This window comes from Ambystoma mexicanum, chromosome 9, assembly GCF_040938575.1.
Source record: "Ambystoma mexicanum isolate Mex_15411 chromosome 9, UKY_AmexF1_1, whole genome shotgun sequence".
In the NCBI taxonomy this organism is placed as follows: domain Eukaryota; kingdom Metazoa; phylum Chordata; class Amphibia; order Caudata; family Ambystomatidae; genus Ambystoma; species Ambystoma mexicanum.
In genome coordinates, this window is record NC_090931.1 from 59,869,008 (window position 1) to 59,889,986 (window position 20,979).

A 20,979-nucleotide genomic window follows, 5' to 3' on the forward strand; every position below is an offset into this window, starting at 1 on the left:
GACCTGCAGGAGGTACTGATCTAAGGAGCGCAACAGTCTCTAAGGACGATAAAGCTGAATCTTTGCGCTCAAGTAAGCTGGTGCCATCCCATGGATGCACTTAAACACCAGACAAAGCACCTTAAACAGGATTCTCTGAGATATTGGAAGCCAATGTAACTGCCTTCTGTACTGGAAAATGTCAGCTCTTCTACTTAACAAATAAATCTGTCGAATATCAGAGTTTTGAGCTACCTGTTATCTCTTGAGGTAAACAGCCTTTTTAGCTTCACTCACCTGCTAATTTCATCAAATGACTTCAGCCACTACACCCACAGCCGCAGACCTCCACCCAAGGTACTAATGGCATAGCATAGTGGCCCTAGCAATTCTGAGTACCCCATAGTTCGTTGCTTGGAAATTCAGAAGTTCAGCGGCAAGTGTTAATGCTACTTTTGGTGCCCCATCGCCGTATAGGGATTGCAGGAGCTTAAAGTCCACGTTCTATCACTACCCTTTCCTGTCTGTGGGTGATGGAGTTCGAACATAGCAGTCCCCCGGGTTACCACTAGTGTGAATTGGGAGTGTACATCTAATTTTGTCCTAAAGCTTTTCATTCAAGAAGCATGCTTTTAAACTGCATTTTTCCTGTCTGTTGGCTGTAGTCAAAACTTGCAGGGATTCTTGAGATTTCCTACCACATCCCCTTTGAAACCCTCAAACTGCTTGTCTGTTAGGGAAGGCCTGCACAAGTTAGGGGCCTCGTTTCTAATTGTAAGGCATAGTGTATCATATACGACTTTACCATTTGTGTCGAAGAGGGAAGCTGACACAAACGTGGCCTCTTGGTTGGCAAATAGTTTTATATGTAAGACAAGAAACCCTCCCTGCCCCACGAAACCCTCACTATCCCTATCTTCTAAGAGGGGTTTCCCTGCCTCAAACTAATACTAAAAATGGGCTGTCAGAATATCCGTCGAAATCAAACTCCACCGTCCTGTCACAACCTACTTCTATCACTGTTATGTTATGTGATCAATTTTGTAAAGCGCAACATTCACCCAAGGCATCTTCATGCTAAGGAACTCCAGGTTGGCAAAATGGGGTCTAGAACAGGGGATAGGAATAGACAGCCATGTTTTGAGGGAATTGTAAATGATCTTGAGTAGCCCGCAGGGCCCTGGAAGTGCTTTCAGAATTTGGCTGCGGCAACAGAAGAAGCCTGTCCTCCAACCCGAGAGAATCTAAATCTGGGTACTTGGATAAGACACACATCCTGCGAGCGCAAGGGCCAGCAGGGAACATATGCACCTTACACTACAACTAAATAAGTCCACAGAAAAGTTCCTTCTCCAGAAGAATACCTCCCTTCTCCCAGCAGGTGGGGGTATTCCCAGAAATGTTCTTTGGAAAAAAGGATGTTAGGGGGAACGACGCCCTTCCTCTGACTTGTGGTTCCAACAAACCTTTACAACAGTCAACTTTCTGAAGCAGGACAATGACTCCCTTCTCCTGGTATTGTTTCACACACTCCGATATAGTTCACACAAAAGCCAAGGGGAATGATTCCCTTCCCCTGGTGTCCCTTGATCAAAAGGGCTTTCAGTTTCTTCAACTTCAAGAACCAGGAGAATGACTCCCTTCTCCTGGTATTGGCAAAGTCCCAAGTCCTTCTCAAGGCGTTAGTGGACTCTTCCCTACCACTGCGACGAGGATGCTTTCCTCAGATACTTAATATACTTCTGTCAGGGTTCCAGACCCTTCTCTGGTGGTCAGTGGGCTTGTTGTGGCCAATGTGACGAGGTCATTATCCTCTGATGCTCAATGCGCCCTTCCCAGTAGTTTAACTGTTACTACTGGGTCAACAGAGAGCCTCTCAAGCCTGCCTCTCTTCCACCCCAGTGTCCTCTACGGGTCTCCCGTACCTCCCATTACCTTCATTGGGACTTTGGTATGGCACTGGGGCTTCTCTTCTTCACTTCTACAGCAGCGTGGCATCTCTGCGCTCTCCTGGACTGCTTGGCTTCCTATTCCTGAATTGCATTTGGGTACACTCGTGCTAGGCCCATGGAGACCCCAGCACCTCTCAGGCGTCCTCCGCTAGTGGTTCACTCTGGTCAGCAGACAATATTTGAAACTCCCGCTCACACGAGCTGCCTCTACCAGCTGGGCTTGCCAAAAGTCTTCAGTCCTTCTTTTCTTCTTATACAATGTTGCTAGTCCTGCCCTGGCGGACTGTCAAAGTCCTTTGTTCTTGATGGACTGATCTTCATGCATCCTCAGGGCCACCTCGTAACAGTAATAGCACAGCAAATAATCTTCATGTCTCACGTGCTCATCTTTGTCCTGGTACTTTTTTGTTGTGGTTGTTTCCCCTACAGAAATATATGGATCTACACTTATGGAAGTTGTTTGGCATGGGGGAGGTGTTAGGTAAGGTTGGGGTGTGACATTGGCCAATGGGCTATGCCCCAGGATCGTCCTTATCCCCAGAGGGGGTGTTCCTCCCCATGTGGTCCTCCTGCATTATACCACCTCTAGGGGGCTATTGGATAGCGACCGCACCTCCCTAGCCTGCTCAAAAAGGCATTATCACTGAAAAAATAAAGATGCTCAAGTTTGCACCGAGGAAAAGGTAAGACATTGAAACCTGAGCAATGCACATCACTAAAGTAACTGGGATGTTACTTAGGAAAAAGAAAAGGGACACAAAGTGTTCATGCAGCACTCCACTGAAAGTGGCCTGTGCAACACTGTAAACAGAGACGCATTCCCTTCACTGGTAGTCGTAAGGTCTGACCAGTGGACCCCAATGAAAATGAGAGAGAAACAGGTGAGTGAGGCTAAAGGGCCTCCCTTAACCCCCAAGTGGTGTTGCTAGGAGGCCATAGCCGCAGATCTTTTGGTTGAATCCCTGGATAGAAGCTCAGGGGCTACAAACAAATTGTTAGCTAGCCCCGAGTAACCGACAGTACCAACATTAGCGTAGCCCTGGTTCGGTATGCAGTGATAAAATCGCTGCAAAAATATCGCCATTAAAATAAATTGCGGCAAAAATGCTTGGATTGCGGGGTGTCCCCTTAAATGGTATGGGTCTGGGGGTTGCAGGGGTTCCCCCGCATCCTTTACATGGATTTCTGCGTCAAAACCACAGCATTTTTGCCGCAATACTTTGTGTTCACAGCCATTTTTTCAGCGATTTTAACACATGGAACCACTGGTTCTTTTACAAACCTAGCAACACTCCTGCTTACCCCAAAAATCTTCTAGTAGCCAGACGGAAAGCACATATGCCTCAGGACTCCAATGAAGCCAACAAACGAAAGTTGAAAAAAGACAATCTTTCATAACAATTATGCAATTCCTCACTATGTTAAGTGCGTTTCACACAGCAGCCATCTGCACACTTGATTTGGAGAATGGGGTGGGGTCTGTATTTCAAATCATACAAGTTGTTTTTAAAGAATTGACTTCCAACGTCTGCCACGCTGCGTATCATCTTGAATTTGAAGTAATATGTAATTGACATCAAATTAGGGGCGATTGTTTTTCATAGTAGTTTTTTCAACCTTGTTATACTGTACCAGTTATTTTTTTAACAAACCTGAGCAAAGATTCTGACACGCTATTTTCACATTGCACTGGATATTTTGGGTGCACCTAGATACTGATTTACTGTTTGTTGCAGTTTCATATGTCAATCAATTTTGATTGGCAATTGTCTGTAAAGCTGAGTCAATTTAAACTATATGATTTCCTGTGCCGGGCAGAAGAAGCCTTAAAACACAGAGGTTAAACTTTCAGAAGGCTGGAGCATGTTTGTAAATATGTCAGTTTTAGCTGACTTGCATCTATAGCCATGAACATAAATGGTTGATTAGTTGCTATGAGCCCACGAGAAGAACAATAAAGCACACAAAAACAGTGTGCAACTTAGCCTCTGTTTATACAAATGACTGAATGATTGATTGTTTATTTATTATGCGCTTATATACAAGTGTTTCAAAGCGCAACCATGCATAGGAGAGGAAGACATAGGGAAAACAAGGCAAACAATCTTACTAGGCAAGGTACATTCAGATTATGCAGGTAAACACAAAAGGAAGTGCGTGAGGGCTTGGGGGGGCAGTAGGGTCAAGTGCACCCAGTCCCGTCAGAGCATGGGTTAAGTGCAGAGAGATACCACTCTCATGGGTCATAACCGAAGTGCAGTAGTGCTGCGACAAGTGCAAGGCCCGGGGGCAAGTGCCGGAAACTGGCGAGGAAAGCATGTGACCTGCGAGGCTCTGAAGGTACACCAGGCAGCCAGTCAGCGAAATGGAGCAGAAGTAGAGGAGAGAGAGCGAGCGAGTAGAAAGATGTGCTTAGCAGGGGAGGGGGAGAGAGAAGGAAGAGGCGAAGGGGAAAGTCTTGAGGAGTTTCCGTAATTTAAGGAGATCCGGCTCAAGGCGGAGAGAGGCATGCAGGCTGTTCCAGAGGGAGGCACCTGCAGAGGATGCAGATCTCCGCCCAAGTCTCTGCTTGGAGAAACGGCTCACCCGCAGAGAGTTGGAGGAAGACTAGCAGAAGGCTCGGGAAGGCAAGTATTTAGGAAGAGAGCGTTGCAGATAGAGCGGGCCCAGACCCCTAAAAGCCTTGTGGACAATGCAAAGGGTCTTGAACTTAATCCTTGCAGCCACGCGGAGCCAGTGAAGGGATTTCGGCGCCGGAGAGATGCGGTTCCTGGGCTTGAGGCCAAGGATAAGTCTTGCGGTTCTATTCTGGATGAGTTGAAGAGGACGGAGGGTAGAAGAGGACAGGCTGAGAAAGAGGCTGTTGCAGAAGAGGGCAGGCTGAGAAAGAGGCTGTTGCAGTAGGCCAGCCTAGAGAGGTCCAGGGCTCTGGAGAGAGTGAGCCTCTGGGTGAAGGTGAAAAAAGGTAGAATACCTCTGAGGAGGTGCAGTTGGTAGTGGGACTTTATAGAGTGGTACAGTATACCAAGGATGAGGAAACCAGAAATTAGATGCATTCCCACCGTAAATACGAGAGCCTGGTTGAATATCCAACAATGGACTATAACAGTGGTAAAGATTCCAGGGCAACTCTTTAATCATCAATAATAATTGTAATCAAAACAAGTATTTTTAATTCATAACCCATTTGCTGAATCCTATGTCCAAAACCTTCACATCAGCCAAATCAGAGGCATAATTTAGCATTCACTTAGCAATATCCAAAACGTTAAAATAGAGGGATTGCTGTTAGTGCTCCTAACATACCTTGGGTTGGGCACAGTTAGGTTCTCCGGTTTTCAGTGCCCACACACAGAATCCTATTTGCATGTGCAAGTGCTTGCTTATACTTTTTCATGAGTATTGGAGAGCCTTTTTTTTGTTCATCACTGCCGATGTGATGGTGACTTGTATGGATGACCCAGTAATCACTAGATGTTCGATTAGGCCAGTGAATGAAAGTGCTTATGGGGGTCTCTGCTTTGGTACACTAGACACTGCAGCTTAATTTAGCATGTACAGTAAACCTTGTGTCGGAAAGATGCCCTGTGTTCATTGTTTGTTTATATGTGTCATTCTTCTACAGGAAGCAATCTGAAGTCAATGTCTTTCATTCTTCTTGCAGGGTGTGAAGAGTGCAACAATGCCCACCCTTCGGTGTGCCCTAAACATGGTCCACTGCATCCCATTCCCAACCGGCCAGTGCTCTCACGTGCAAGGGCCAGCCTCCCGCTGGTACTCTGCATCGACAGGTTCTTGGGCGGAGTTTACTCCAAACGACGCATTCCCAAGCGTACCCAGTTTGGTCCAGTGGAAGGCCCTCTGGTGAAACGGACAGAACTGAAAGACACCTACATTCATTTAAAGGTATTGTTCTGCAGTGTCATTACACAAGCAGCTTTGCGGATGTACAAAAGGGAAGGGTGGAGGCATAGGCAGGTAAATTCCAAACATCACCAACACGCTACTAACTGAATCTAGACTAACTAAATCGAGACTGACCAGTGGTGTCAAGCTACATTTGTGAGTCTTACTGCAAGGAATGTGAATGGGGCACCCAGAGCCAGGCAGATTTCATGAGAATTTGACATCTGGGTCTGTAGAATGTAAGGGGCTGCTGATACAGGCATTTTAGTGCAGCATTCATGTCCTGCAGGAGCCAATCGGATGGAGGGACAGGCATTTTATGTCCCAATAACTATTTGTATGGGCCCATTTACCAGTCACCAGTGGTTGCGATGCTACCAGTACGTCGCCACTTTTGTAATCCCTATACCGCTTTCATCTGCTTATGTGGAATTGTTATACAATGTATTACTTTTATGCTTTGTATTTTTATCAGGGTCAAAGATTGTGTATCGTCCCTTTTTTGTGATGTCAGTGGGGCTAAAGGTTATAGACCTGTAACGTCATGTGGGTCCAGTGGATGGGTTTTTGTTGCTTTCTCTGCCTTTATGATTTTAGTGATATTACCCACTTATTTGAGGTTTGAAAAAGTGTACTTGTCATCATTGGAGTGGGAAAATAAGCAAATTCGTTGTTAGAGGTGTTTCAGTTTGGAACACTGTCCCCCAAAGATTGCCAGGACTCCGTTAAACTACATCATGTGTTTTCTTCTTGGTTCCCATCCTGCCAGAAAACTTGTCCATTAATGCAAGAAATGCAGAGTACAAGATCTTAAAATAAGTACAAACGTACTGTCAATTGAAATAGAGAGAATTTCATGTAACATTAGGAGTAGGTTTTAAAAATGTTTTCACAAAAGCATACACGTTGGCCTAATTTTAATATTTGTAATTTTCCGCTGAAATCTCTCCTTAGTAACAGAGCATCATGATCCAACTAGGCATTTTGAGAAATGCTTCACTACAAGTTTGGATTAGATAAACACCCTAACTTTGTATGTATAGGATGTCTGTGTCAGGCATGGTCATGTAGAGCTACCAACAAAACCCAGTAATCGTGTGCTCTGTTTCCCAAGGTGGCGCTCGACAAAGGCAACTGCACAGGACCGGATTTCCTCGATGACCTGTGGTTTGAGCTTTCAGAAGAGTCGCTGTGCAACTGGATGATGTTTGTGCGTCCTGCCCAAAACCACCTTGAACAAAACCTGGTGGCATACCAGTACGGCCAGCATATTTATTACACTACAATTAAAAACATTGAGCCCAAGCAGGAACTCAGGGTATGCAGCCAACGTTTCTCTCATTCTGCATCATATAGTTATCTTTCATTCATTTGAGTTATCTGTAAGGCTGTAATATATATATTCATCAGGAAGCACAGGGGTGTCAGAGAAGAATGATGGGCAAAGGCAAACCTATACAGGTGAAGGTACAGGATATCAAGTGGAGTGGTTGATGGAAATAATAGTTGTTTGAATCAGAATGGTTAACAGAGAGTTTCAGGTGTTTGTAGGGCACACTTCTCTCAGTCTTTTAATTATTCCATTTGGTGCTGTTCTTTGAGAACGTCACGGGTGGTTGGTTGTGAGGTGCAAGATGTGTTTCTTGAGAGATGTCGCTGCTAGATCAGAACCAACCCTTATTTTTGTTTTAATGAATATCTATGATGTTTGACATGTATGGATTACTCTTTTGTGTTTTTACAAAGCTCTGCTGCAATTTTAGGTGTAAACCTACCCAAGACAACTCCAGTGGGATTCTTGGGATTCTTTCAGCATTGCATGAAACCCTAAAAACATAGGGAGTCACTTTTGTATATATACGCGCAAGACCTTTTCCTTCCAGTGATCATCTCCTTGTTCTCTGAATCTTGTGTTCCTGCTATTTACTTTCTTCTCGTCCAACTTTCTCCATATATAGTGATCAGTTCCTCCAACTACTCTGCCTTCTAGTTTACCTTGTGATGTTTCTCTGTCTCCCCCCCCCCCCTCTCTCCTGCTCTGTTTTTTTTTCTCTCTCGATCTCTCTATTTGTTTGTGAGATCATATGCAATTGTGTTCCTCTTTTTCCTTAGGCGTTCCTCTTATAATACAGGGTAAAAATGTATTTGAAAAAAAGTACACAATAGAATACATGCTGTGACAGTCCAGATAAGACTGCTGCTGTGCTCCAGAACTGAGACCAGACCCGATACACTTTAAGGGTTCCTCTGCAAAATACAATGTACAATGTGGCACGTCGGGGTGATGGTATATCTCAAGAAATAAGTGTCAGGATGGTACCAACTAATAAGTATCAGGATTGGTGCTGTGAGTATCCAGATATGAGGGGAGGGCCAGTCTCTCTCAAAAATGGGATCAACAGAATCAGGGACTCCCCCTTGTACCAAGGGGAGTCCTAAATGGAACGATATGTGTCTCAAATTTCCAACACAAGCAATGCAAGCTAAGTGATGGGTGCAAAGTGGTGTGTCTCGAAGTTTCTGAGTCCCAACAAAAGATAATGCAAATAAGAAGGGTTCCATCCATAAGAAGGGTGTTGTTGCTCTTCATACTTAACCAAGAGGGGCTCACTTTGGCCGTAATCATCTTTTTAGGCCACAGGTTTTCGGGTTTCTCTGGATCACTGCCTTCCAGGGATTCTTGCCGCTCTTTTTCGGCAGCAAGGACCATCTACCCAGCTGGGTCATAACCTTGGCGCTTTAGGGTTGGTCTTGCTCAACTTGGTGAGGTTTGGTGGAGAGGTATCGTTGTTTAGTTGCACACCACCCAATTCTCCACCGTTGTCCCCTTCTCCATTCTTATTATGCCTATGCCAGGGGTCTGCAACCTTTGGCTCTCGGGAATTTGTGGTCTACAATTCCCATGATCTGTCTTAATTACCTGCTGACTAAGACTGATGGTATTTTGTGACAAAATTACTTCTGCCCCACAGGAGCATAAGGGTGAGTAGAAAACTGCTTGCTCTGTCCTGACACATCTACAAAAGAAGTGTTACAATGAGGCATTACCTGGTTGCAGTGAAACCTGGCAGGCAGGTCACAAAAGGAAGCCCGGTCCCTCATGGACTCCACACTGCCCAAGGATGGATGGAAACACACCATAACAGCTGGCACCCAAGATAAAGTAAAACGTTGGGGAAACCTTGCAGAGTGGTGAAAAAAACCCAAGATGGTTAGTTGCTTAGTCGTTCAGTGTTTTGGCTGGAGATTTGAGCAGGGAATTCCACAGTGTGCCCACAGCCTAGGTGGAGTGGACAGAAGATTCAGGAGACCGGATGAGGAAACCAAGAACTGCAAAAGAGTCTCAGGAAGAGTAGCAGTAAGTGGGACGAAGACTGAATAGGAATCGAGGAAGAAGGGAGTAAACTGACTCCCGAAGATGGGACAAGGCTCTTTTCCTTGTTTCTTCCTATTCCTTCTTTGTTTTAAAAGAAGGAATAGGAAGAAACAAGGAAAACAGGCTATTAAACACAGGACGCGTCTGCTTAGCACTTGCGTATCATTGAGAAACATAGCTGCATCTTGTCTGCCCAGTGAAAATGTCCTGAATAGCTGCTGATTGATGTAATTCCTGTTTGCCTATGTTGTGGATGGTGGCAGCCATCTTGGTGTGGGGGGCAATGCATACTAGGACGGCGGGCTATCTGTGTCTGAGATAAGACTTTCCATGAAAACTGAAGAACGGCGATAGTCAGTGAGCCTGACAGGATGCCAATACAAGACGAGTGATCCCAATCATAAAGGTAATACAGACACAGTTAGAGATATACCTACTTCGCCTTTTTTGGGGAACATGGGCCGAGGGAAGAGGGGTTTCACTGTGATTCCATAGCAAACCATGCAGCAAAGTATAACCGTACAAAATAAAGGAAATGTCCAATCAAGTTTCTATAAAAATATATACTTAAATTAAACACACCCGCTGCAATAATAACTAAATAGAAAAACACTATGCGAAGCCCACCCCATGGAAAGAACAGAGAATGTGCAAAGATAGAAAGATGTAGTTCTCTGGGAAATGAAACCAGGGGAGAAAGGCCATCATTAGTAATGATTTAAAAAAGGATATGCTCTGGTGTGAACAGGGATTCAAAGTGACCTAGCTAGTATTCACGGCACAAAGATGGACCAAGATGGTAAGTTAACAGTCAATAATACATTTCACTGGTCTTTGTGGTTCGACAATGGCAAAACAAGTACTGTTGATGCAGTTTATTGCGGTTCAAAGCTATGCTTGGGGAATGGTTGGTCGCAAGGGCAAACAGAGTTGGTTCGGCAGTCAGTTTCATGGCGAAGATGCTGGTGACTGTATCCACAGTTTGAGTCGAGTGGGTCAATGCAGTGTTTGATGGTTGCTGTTGGAGAATCCAACAGGGTCAGTTCCACTGTCGGTAAAGATCGGCAGCAAAGATGCTGGTGGTTTGAAAGGCGGTACGAGCGCAGCGGGTGCAGTGAGGACCTTCAAGATCGAGCCGATGCAACGTCACGCTCAGCTGGTACTGTGCGGCTTCAAACTTGTATGAACATTGTGAGGAATTTCTCACATTTACTCACCCGGGATCCTCCGTGCAGGTGGCCAGGGAAAGGCATAGCTTTTGGATCCTTCCCCTGGGGGTGGACAAGTGAGGGGGGACAACCTGGATAGAGGGTCCTTGGGGATTGACGATGGGATACCCTTAGGTAAGACACAGTATACCACATCCTCCTTTCAGGAGGGAATATCTATCCCAGAAGTAGTTATGGGATATTGTGCACCATGTTCCCTGATCTCTGAAAATAGCAGCTGATACTATCATCCCCGAAGTGTTAGAGAGAGACAAACTGGGAATAGGGTACTGTGGTCAAAACACAGTATCACCCTTGTCCTTATGATAATCAGTTTAACCCTCTCCCCACCTTTTTAGGTCACTATAAAGTAGTTCACCCTTAGTCCCATCTTGGGGTATCTAATAGTACTTAGACATGGAAGAACCTTTTAGAATGATGGATAATGCACGTTTTCTCCATTATGGTACTAAGACGAGGAAGAAGCAAGTGATAATAATGAATACCATTTCCTCTCACCACTTTGGTACTGGGACAAAGAAGATACATGAAGGTCAGGCATGTCCAGGTAATCGGGGACAGGCAATAATGGTTAATGGTATACACCTGCTGGCCATTAATGGACTACAGGTGTATAAAGGGTGGAAGGCTGAACCACAATGGAGGAGCAGAGAAAGAGCAAGAGGCAGGACAAGGAGCAGTGCGGAAGCAGAGACACTGAGGAGCCAACCAAAACCTTGGTGTGATCGTACAGGAAGGAGCTCCCACAGAAGGGAAGGCTGACAGCAAGCGCTGCCGAGATGCAGAGGCGTAGCTTTGTCTGAGAGCCTGAGAGTGCAGAGCAAACCACCCAGCGAAGAGGTTTTCCCGCTCCAGGAGAAGCCGTTAACAGGAGCGGAGCTGCTAAGCCCCGATTAAGTGTCTGGGACACTGGAACAACCGAGGTGCTCCAAGGGACCGTGAAGGTAATAGCGGTTTGCGGCAACAGGCAAAGTTGCATTTATTGCATACCGAACTGAATGGCAAAGATAACGTTACCTTAATTGAATGCTGCACTGAATGAAAACACTTAACGTTATCTTTATTGAATACCGAAACTGAATGAAACATGTAAAGTTGCCTTTCTTGAACAACAGCAGTGAACGAAGGAAGCAAAGTTGCATCTGTTGATTAACAAATTGAATGAATCAAACAAAACAGCATTTTGGGAACACCAAATTGAATGAAGAAAACTAAATTACATTTTTTGAATACTGAATTGAATGAGAAATACAAGCCTGCACTTTTTGAATATTGAACTGAATGAAATAAGCAAAACCCGCATTTGTAAAACAATGAACTCAAAGTGATTATGTAAACCAAGTTGAATGAATGACTCTGAGAGCAAAGTGGACAAGAAGGGTGAGAAACCACTTGTATTTTCTCGTTGTGGAGCACCATTGGAGAAACTACTTGCTTGGCTGAATATTGAATTACTGCAGGAAACCTGGAAGTTCCTGGTTGCGTAACCTGTAATGGGTGGACCCTGTGGTCTAACAATGCGCCAAGACCGGAGAACCCTTATATGCTAACAAGGAAGTTTACTGTGGCAGAAGAAATAAAGCAACCTTTGGTGTATACCAGACTTGGGGAAGGGAACCCTAAGTTGCAAATAATTGCTAAAATACAAAAATAAACCTCCAAGAGACTTCTTTTGGTGTTGCCTTTTGATATTGATTTTGGGGAAGGGAACCCTGAGACGTGTTGCCCTGAAATTGCTTATTAAACTTAAGGAAGGGCATTTTGACCTTTACAAAAGTGTTGAACTTTATTGCTTATTTGAACTTGAGGTAGAGCCTCCTGATCTTTACAAAAGAGTGGAACTTTACTGCTTCAAGTCCGAAAGAAGGTAAACTGAACATTGTGAAAAACGTATTGACTTTTGGGGAAAAGAAGCTGAAGAATAAGCTTGAGCTGGAAATGGCTCTGAATTTTACCTTTGGAACACTGTTTAGTTTGTGGTTGACATCCCAGCACATTGTTTTGTATTCGTTGAGAAGGCAAGTACAGGTTTTGGACACAGACAGACTTTTCAGTTTAACATATTGACGCAGACTTTCCTTTGTTTCTTTAGGTAGGGAAATCCCACCTTCACATAGGGCAAGTACGGCCTTACTGAAGCCTGACATTTTCATTAATAATGGCTTTTGTTCTACTTTGAATCTGTTGTCTATCTGCTTCCATGATGCCAATCTGACAGCTTGCAAGTTAGCGGCTCGATGACCGGTCAAGTGTCAAAGGCTGCTCCCAAGGGTCCTGGTGGCTCGACAGGGTCGAACAGGTTTGGTTAGCAGCTTGCAGCGATTTGATGTCAAAAAGACAAACCATGGCTTTCTTTGCTCTCAGGTGATCTATGTCCCACTATGTTGTCTCGGAGACAACTGTAGTCCTTGTTCTCGGTCTCCCAATGCAAGGGAGGCTGGTGCATACTTTCTGGGGTCCTTTACCACAATGTGGTCCTGGGCAGTAGTGTGACTGGCAGTGTTGCATGTCTTATTCCATCAGCAGGCCACCCCCAATATGCCCTTAATGTGGGTAGGGAATGTAGCTCACCTCTGCCTGGGACACTCGGATCTTCAACTCACTGATGGAGGGCTTTATAACATCAATTCTCCCAACATAGGTCCAATGGTGTTTGTTCAAGAGTGAATCGGAGGGGGGGCGTGGCTTGGAGCGCCATCAATGTGGCTGCTCCCCTGATGCCAGCCGTAAGAAGCCCACTGTAACATCAAAAAGATGTGGCTTCCTGTGATCCTGCCGGGGCTCTAACACCCAGGGCCGTCGGACCTCCCAGGGCACCGAGGGACCAAAGATGAGAGCATAACGCTCTTCGTGCACCTGACTATCCTACTGCTTTCCTGCAGCCCCAGACGGCCACGAAAATCCAAAATGGTGGGCGCCCTCACCTCTTGAATCTGGGGATAGCATGGAGGGTCCCTGGGGCGGCCCCAGCACTTGTGGTCCCCCAAGACAGCCGCCCAGCCCCAGCGATCCTGATCTGGGGACCCGGAACTTCCAGGGAGCATGCGGCTACTGCATCGGGCCGGCTCCAGGAGTGAGGCGCCCACGCATCACCCCGCGCAGCTCCTGCTGCAACCCCGGCCTCGGGTGTGGTGCTCGGCGGGGCCTGCGGTGCCCCCCGCTGGGCTAGGGAGTTCCCCGTGACTCCTTCCGACCGAGGCCTGTGGCCTCCGCAGGGCACGGCTCCTTCTCGGAGCAAAGATTCAGCTCCGGCTCCAACGCCTACATAGGAGGCGGCGCGAGGCATGGCCCCTCTTCTGGGGGAAGACCCAGCCCCTGCATTGGAGTCAGAGCGGAGGGCACACAACCAGGTGGGTCCTGCGAGGGGGTGGGGGCCGAAGCACTCTTGCCTGAGCCCCTGCCGGCGGGGGATCGCAGTCCTCTCCCGGTGGTGGAGCTACAGGCGGAGGGACCAGCTCCTTCCAGCTCCCCCTCGCCTTCCCCCACCCCCGGTGGCCCTTGGAATCTTCTGCCACAAGACGCACCGCACTGGAAAGTGCTACCCTGCACCCAGCATTCAGGCCCAAATCCAGGGGCGCCCCGGCCCATCTCCCTCCTGGCCCCTCTCCCTTGGCTAAAGGCGCAGTGGAACCTGGCTCTCCCTCTCCTCGCTGATCCACGCCAGTAGATACCAGCGCAACACAAGGCCTGCACCCTCCCAGCCAGTGCCTCTTCCCCAAACAAAGAAGTGGAGGACCTGCCTTCCCCCTTCCCTCATCGGATTTGGAGGTCCCGCGCCACTATCACCTCATCCTGTGGTGTCTTCCACCTGGGCGGCAATAGGAACCCGGCTGCGCCTTCCAGGAATACTGAACCCCTCCAACCAGCACCACTACTATGGCAAGAACTCACAGCCACCCTACGCCAAACGCAATTGGAGCCACCAGACGGTTGCCCTAACTTCTCAGGTCATCCAGGCCATTAGCGGAGCTCCCAGTCCCAGGCCCAGGCGGTTGTGCACCGAGGCTAGCTCTTAAGAATCAACACGTCCCTCGGACCCTCACTTCTTTGGGCGCCCCGGCCCACCTCCTCACTTAAATTCCATCTTCGATTCTTGAGAGACCATCGCTGTCGGACTCCAGAACCAACACTCCCCAGCCTAAAGCAGCGCCTCCAAGGCGGAAAGCAATCTTATCGCCCTAATATAACTCCTGCCCCACAACCTGGCACCATGTCCAAACAAACAAAAGCAAGCAAGAACGCGGACATAGCCATCATGCTTACAGCCCCAGACAGGGGGAAAAAACCTGACACTGCCAAGCCCACCTTGCAAGACCATCAAAAGGAGGGTGATCCCCCAGCCACCAGAGCGGACATATTAGCATTCATGGCAGACATTAAAGCCGAATTCAGCTCCTGCATGACAGAACTCTCCACCAAACTAGAACAAACCGACAACAGAGTAACTGAGGTGGAACAGAGGCTGGGGGAGATTGAAGACCGCTCCAAGGAACAAGCAACCACGCTGGGCGACATCCAACAAACACTCAGGGCCCTTCAAGATAAGTGCGAAATCCTTAAGTTCAAGCAAGAAGACTTGGAAAATAGGGCCCGCTGCAACAATCTTCGGATTTGAGGTATTCCGTCCTCAGTCCCGGACAAACAACTCACAGAATATGTGGAGGACTTCTTCCAAGCCCTTCTCCCACAACTGGACAAATCCCTATTATTGCTAGACCGCACTCACAGACTGCGCCTGCGCCGGGGGGTAGAATCAGACCTCCCTCCAGATGTCATCACCAGGGTCCACTTTTTCTCCACGAAGTAGGCCATCTCCATCATCAGCCGCTCAAAAGATGAGCTCTCAGGGCACGCCTATCCAGATCTACCAAGATCTCTCTCTCTTAACTCTCCAGAGGAGAAAAGCTCTCTGACCCTTAACCCTCTTCCTTCAAGAACGTCAGGTCCGGTATAGATGGTTTTTTCCAACAGCCCTACAATTCTCATATAACGGTACTCTGAGGAGCATTAGCCATCTGGAAGATGCCAGCAAGATCATGCACCCATCCACCCCCAAGGAGGCCACCTCAGAGGTCTCGGAAGCGTCAGGGAGCCGGGAATGTGCCCACTCCCCACAGCCTAGACGGTCCTCATGGTCAAGAGCTTCCCGACACAACAGGAGGAGGTAAAGGGCACTCAGGCCACACCACATGAACCAGCACCGCATAGTCAAACTAGGCGCCCTGCCTTCCCTTACAATGACTCGCTACTTCCGACACAGCTGACGATTATTACTTCTCAACACGGCGGGCTTCTCCCATGCCCATTCCAAGGTACGTTCCACCTCTGTCTTTGGAAAACCAAGTTAATTCAATGACTCAATTGGCCCTGTTGGCCAGGGGTCTGGCCGCACTCACAATGCCGACCACCCCGCCAGTTAAAAAATTGTCCTCCCGTTGGGGGCCTCTGTTAAAACCCCAAGAACAGGACAACACACACTTAACCTCCACCTATAATGGCGACTAACTATCTCTCCTCCAGCCCCCTCCCGCCGGAGCCCGACACAGCTGGGTCACGGGCCTGTGAGCATCAGACATAACATTTTGCGAGAGTCATTGTAAACGGGCTGAACTCCCCCTCTAAACGCACATCGTTCCTACAGAAACTACAAGATGAAGAAGCCGGGGTGGCAATGCTCCCAAGAAACTCACCACCTCCCAGCAGACTTTGGGCGCCTACGATCCCATTTATATCCACATCAATTCCTCGCCTCCAGGGGATCTAAGAAGGGAGGCACGGCGATCCTCTTTAGGAAAGACCTAAATCCCCAGATCTTGGACTCATTATCGTGCCCAGAGGGATGCTTCATGGCAGTTAAATGCCTCTTACTGGGAGATCTATACACCTTTGTCTCAGTATATGCGCCCAACTCGGGACAAGCAAGCTTCTACGATTCTCTGGGCGCCTCACTCTCGGGCTTCACAGAAGGCCAGACAATAATGGGGGGACTTCAATGGAGTGCCAGACCCCACCAAAGATAAATCTCACCCCCCCCTCCCCGGGAGACTTCACCCAGGCCCTTAGCCTCTTACGCCTATTCAGAACCCTGGAAGTGGTGGACTCCTGGCGGGTGCTCCATCCCACCGAGAGGGACTTCTCCTTTTTCTCCCATGTCCATCGAACCTTCTCAAGGATTGACCTCCTTCTGACCTCGCCCCAAACCCTCCCTTACGCTAATGAAGTCTCCATCGGCCCGATAATCTTATCGGACCACGCACCAATAATCATGGAGCTCCGAACCCAGGACCCCAGAACCAACCCCACATGCAGATGGTCGCTCTACGACCCGATCCTCAACGACATGCTGGTTAGAGACAGGATAGCAACTACTATTAAAAGCTTCCTTGAGGAAAACCTAGCTACAGACACTTCCCCTGCAAACAATTGGGATGCAATGAAAGCGGTGATCAGAGGAGCCCTGATAGCACAAGGGGTGGCATTCCCCCGGAACCGCCGACAAACCCAGCAAGCCCTCGAAGAGGAACTACAAACAGCAGAGGATGCCCAAAAAAAAGAAGGGTTGGTCCCCCAGGACCCAACGAGCCATCCGCACAGCTAGAAAGAAATTAGAGGCCCACTACGCCGAACATACTGCGCAGTTTATGGCCAAGACTAGGCAATTCTACTATGCCAAGAACAACAAAGCTAACAAGCTATTACTAGCCAAACTGGCCGAAACCAGACAAACCAACACCATCACAGGGCTCTGCGACCCACAAGGAAGGATGCATTAATCTCAGTCAGATAAACAACGGCTGGCAATGGACCACCTAACCCAAGTGATGACTGCACCTTCACGGGACCGATCCAAACAGGAGGAATACCTATGGGGGGCATCCCTGCCACACCTGCCCGCCGCAAGGAGAGAGAGCCTAGAAGCACCGATCACAGACGAGGAGGTCGATGAAGCTATTAAAGCCCTGAAAACACGGGCCCTGGGCCTAGACGGCTTCTCCTCGAGATTTTACAAAGTATTCAAATCCCAACTGATCCCCCACCCCCCCCCTCCCCTATGGTGACACTCTTCAACTCATTCAATGCAGGAGTCCACAACAATCCTCCTCCCTAAGCCAGGGAAAGACCCGAGAGACCCAGCTTCATACAGGCCAATTGCCCTGCTGAATATAGACGCAAACGTTTATTCCAAGATCCTGGCCAACCGGCTGTCGCACATTTTTCCGACCTTAATCCACCCCGATCAAACAGACTTTATCCTGAACAGACCGGCAGGGGACAACATCCGGAGAACGCTGAACCTGGTAGACATCGCACACCGAAACTCCCCGGGCCTTGCACTGATGGCTCTAGATGCTACCGAAGCATTCGACAGGGTTGACTGGTCATACATGAAACTCACCCTAGAGGCCTTTGGCTTTGGTCCCACCTTCCAATCCATGATAATGGCCAACTATAAATCTCCTAAGACCCTCCAGAGGATCAATGGCTCCCTATCAACCCCGATTCCCATGACCTGTGGGACAAGACAGGGCTGCCCACTATCACTCCTTCTCTTCGCGCTAACAATGGAGCCTTTTGCCCAAAGAATCAGACGGAGCAAGCTCATTAAGGGTCCCCAAGTAGGGCCATCGCAACACAAAACTGCATTACATGCTTACGACGTTCTTCTGATGCTCTCAGAACCCAACTCTTCAGCTAAACACGCCCTGGCAGAAATAGCTAACTTCGGGATGGTCACCGGCTTCGCCGTCGACTTCTCTAAGTCAGTGGGCCTGGGTGTTGGCCTCCACCGGGAGGAACAAGAGGCACTAATCAGGCTATGCCCGATCAGGTGGAAGAAACAAGCCATCCCCTACTTGGGAGTCCATATTATAGCAAACCCAAAAGACACATACCAGGCAAACTTCCCCAGATTATTCCGAGAACTGGAAGGAGACCTGAAGCGTTGGTCCACTCAGTAAATCTCATTAATGGGTCAGATCACAGCCGCCAAAATGAACCTGCTTCCGCGATTCCTCTACGCCTGCTCCTCCCTCGCAGTGACCATCCCAGAGCCGGCTCTCCAGGGGCTGCAGAAGAAAATGCTGAAGTTCACATGGAGAGGCAAGAAAGCCAGAATCCCCCACAACACTTTGCTTGGCAACTCTAGACTGGGGGCACCGGGGGTCCCCGATCTCCGGGCCTATAGGTCAGCAGCACAGCTAGCACACATCCATACTTGGCAGACCATCACAGACCGCCCTGGATGGGTGGAATTGGAGCAAGCTCAATTACCGCTCGCCCCTGCGATTCCTCCCACATATCCAGCCCTCCCTGAGAGAACACTGGAAGACTCGCCTGCTAACTACCAAACACACACTAAGCTCATGGCACTGGGCCCTGAAACAAAAAGGAATTCCAAGGGGACAAAGCCCACTCTCTCCAATCTTCATAACCCAAACTTCTCGCCGGGGACGAACCCCCGAAACTTCCAGAACTGGATTGACGGCGGCCACGAGACCCTGGAACAGCTATACGCCGGGAACACACCCCGCACCTTTGAACAATGTAAGACAGTGCTCCAACTACTGGAAAGAGACAGATTTACCTGCTCGCACCCCCAGACCCTCCGGGCTGCCACTCGACCCCTTACTCCCCTTGAGCTGACGCTGAAGGACCTATCGTTCCGGAGCAGTATCTCAACCCTGTACAGATGCTTCCTGGGGGACTTCCTAAGCGCAAGAACGTGATGCATGGCCCAATGGTAGGTCGACCTGGGCCACCTGATTGACGACCAAACCTGGGTGGACATCTGGACACGTACCCACTCCTCATCTACCTGTGTAACCAATAAAGAATGCGCATACAAGCTCATGCTGCGATGGTACTACCCCCCTCTTAGACTACACCACATGAACCCATGGGTGGACCCCTCCTGCTGGAGAGGATGCCCCCAACCTGGCTCCTTTTTCCACATGTGGTGGACTTTCCCAAAGATCCAGCAATTCTGGGAACAATGCCTGGTGACTATCAAACAAATTACCGGGATGACACTCCCCATGGATCCCGAAATGGTCCTTCTGGTGGTCCCAACCCCTGGGATCTACCCCCACTCCGGAAACAGAGCGAAACTAGTAACGCAATGCCTCCTGGCCGGCAAAACAGTGCTGGCCCGCTTCTGGAAGTCCCCGGATGGCCCATGCATGGCCCACTGGTGGGGAAAACTATGGGACATCCTGATCGCGGAAAAAGTGACCGCGGCGAGGTCTTGCATCGCTTCCACAATGTCTGGGCCCCAGTGCTGGACTACGATCAGCGATTCCCGGCCTTGACATTTAAACCGCTCAACACTGAATGGGCCCTGAATGAACAAGAGCCTGCCTGAAGGGCGAAGGCGGTGGACGGCTCCGCTGAGTGAGGGAACGGAGGGAGGGAGTCTGGGGTCCGGGGGGGGGGGGTGGAGGGTGGAAGAATATAAGCTAAAGCGAATTGTCACATAGGTGTAAAATCTTTATGCAATGTTGTTTGTAAATTGTCCTGCCTTGGTTTAAAATAAACATATACATTTTTTATTTTAAAAGAGTGAATCGGAGAAAGAGTTGGAAGTCCCTTCTTTTAAAGGTAAAGGTCCAATGGTGATTGGACTAAAACCAGCCTGTTTTTGGGAGTCCAATCCCTATTCTTGAGACAAGTGGTCTTTGCTGTCTGACATTATCCCCAAAGTGATTTGTGTAAAGGGAAGTGGAGGGGACAGGAAGGAAGGGAGAATATAGAGAGGAACAAGGTGGTGGAATCTTCCTCCGAATATGCTGAGCTCCCTCTGTTTATTCTACCTCCACCCCTTTCCTTGTCAATAGCATCAGAGGTCCTTTTGTTATGCAGCAACCTGGTGTGGGGCTACTTTTTTTGGGATGGGCACGTCCTTTAATTCCTGTTTCCCAGGAAACCTCTTGCTGGGGAGCTATCTGCTGGCGAGCGTTGTTACCAGACCTCACAAAGTATCAAAAGGAGATGCTGAATCATTCAGTTTCCTGGCTTGCAAGTTGGCATGGCCTGGCTGTCAGACTAGATTTCACATAACCTTTCCACAGCTGGGTTGTGCTCTCAGTGCTTACACATATGATACCAATTTGATGTAACTTGGATAATGAGAGGTACTGCCATAATAACTTAAATTCGAGTATGGCTTATATTTAAAGTTTACAACTGCACCAGGATATTGACTCTCATAGTTATGTGGTTATGTAACAGGGGTACATGTCTTCAATTCAGCTCCTCTGCTGAAGTGACTGGGCTGTCATTGCAGTTAATAGGGCCCCTGTGCCCACTGAACCTGCTCTGTGCCACAGGAGAACAGGTGCGGCAGATCAGGATGCCTTTTTAGCTTCTACATTGAAGTGCTGTGACCCAGGCTTGTGTTGGATGTCCATGTCCAATCTCTGTTGGGATGTGGCCCAACGCATTACCTTGAGATTCTCTCCCTGCCTGGCCATAGGTCATAGGTTTGTGGTTTGTTTGGAGAGTGAAGTGAGGCCCAGAAATATAGGGTTTTATCTTGTGT

The 20,979-nt window shown here is 48.3% G+C and overlaps 1 protein-coding gene across 3 annotated transcripts in view; it reads left to right on the top strand.

Annotated features, from left to right (window-relative positions):
• Window positions 1–20,979, top strand: part of PRDM10 (PR/SET domain 10) — an 825,235-nt gene that overhangs the window by 249,245 nt on the left and 555,011 nt on the right. For all 3 annotated transcript variants that reach the window (XM_069614147.1, XM_069614145.1, XM_069614146.1), the window contains exons 6-7: window positions 5,596–5,837; window positions 6,952–7,155. In XM_069614147.1, coding sequence (XP_069470248.1) covers window positions 5,596–5,837; window positions 6,952–7,155 — 446 coding nt within the window. The remainder of the gene's footprint in view (window positions 1–5,595; window positions 5,838–6,951; window positions 7,156–20,979) is intronic.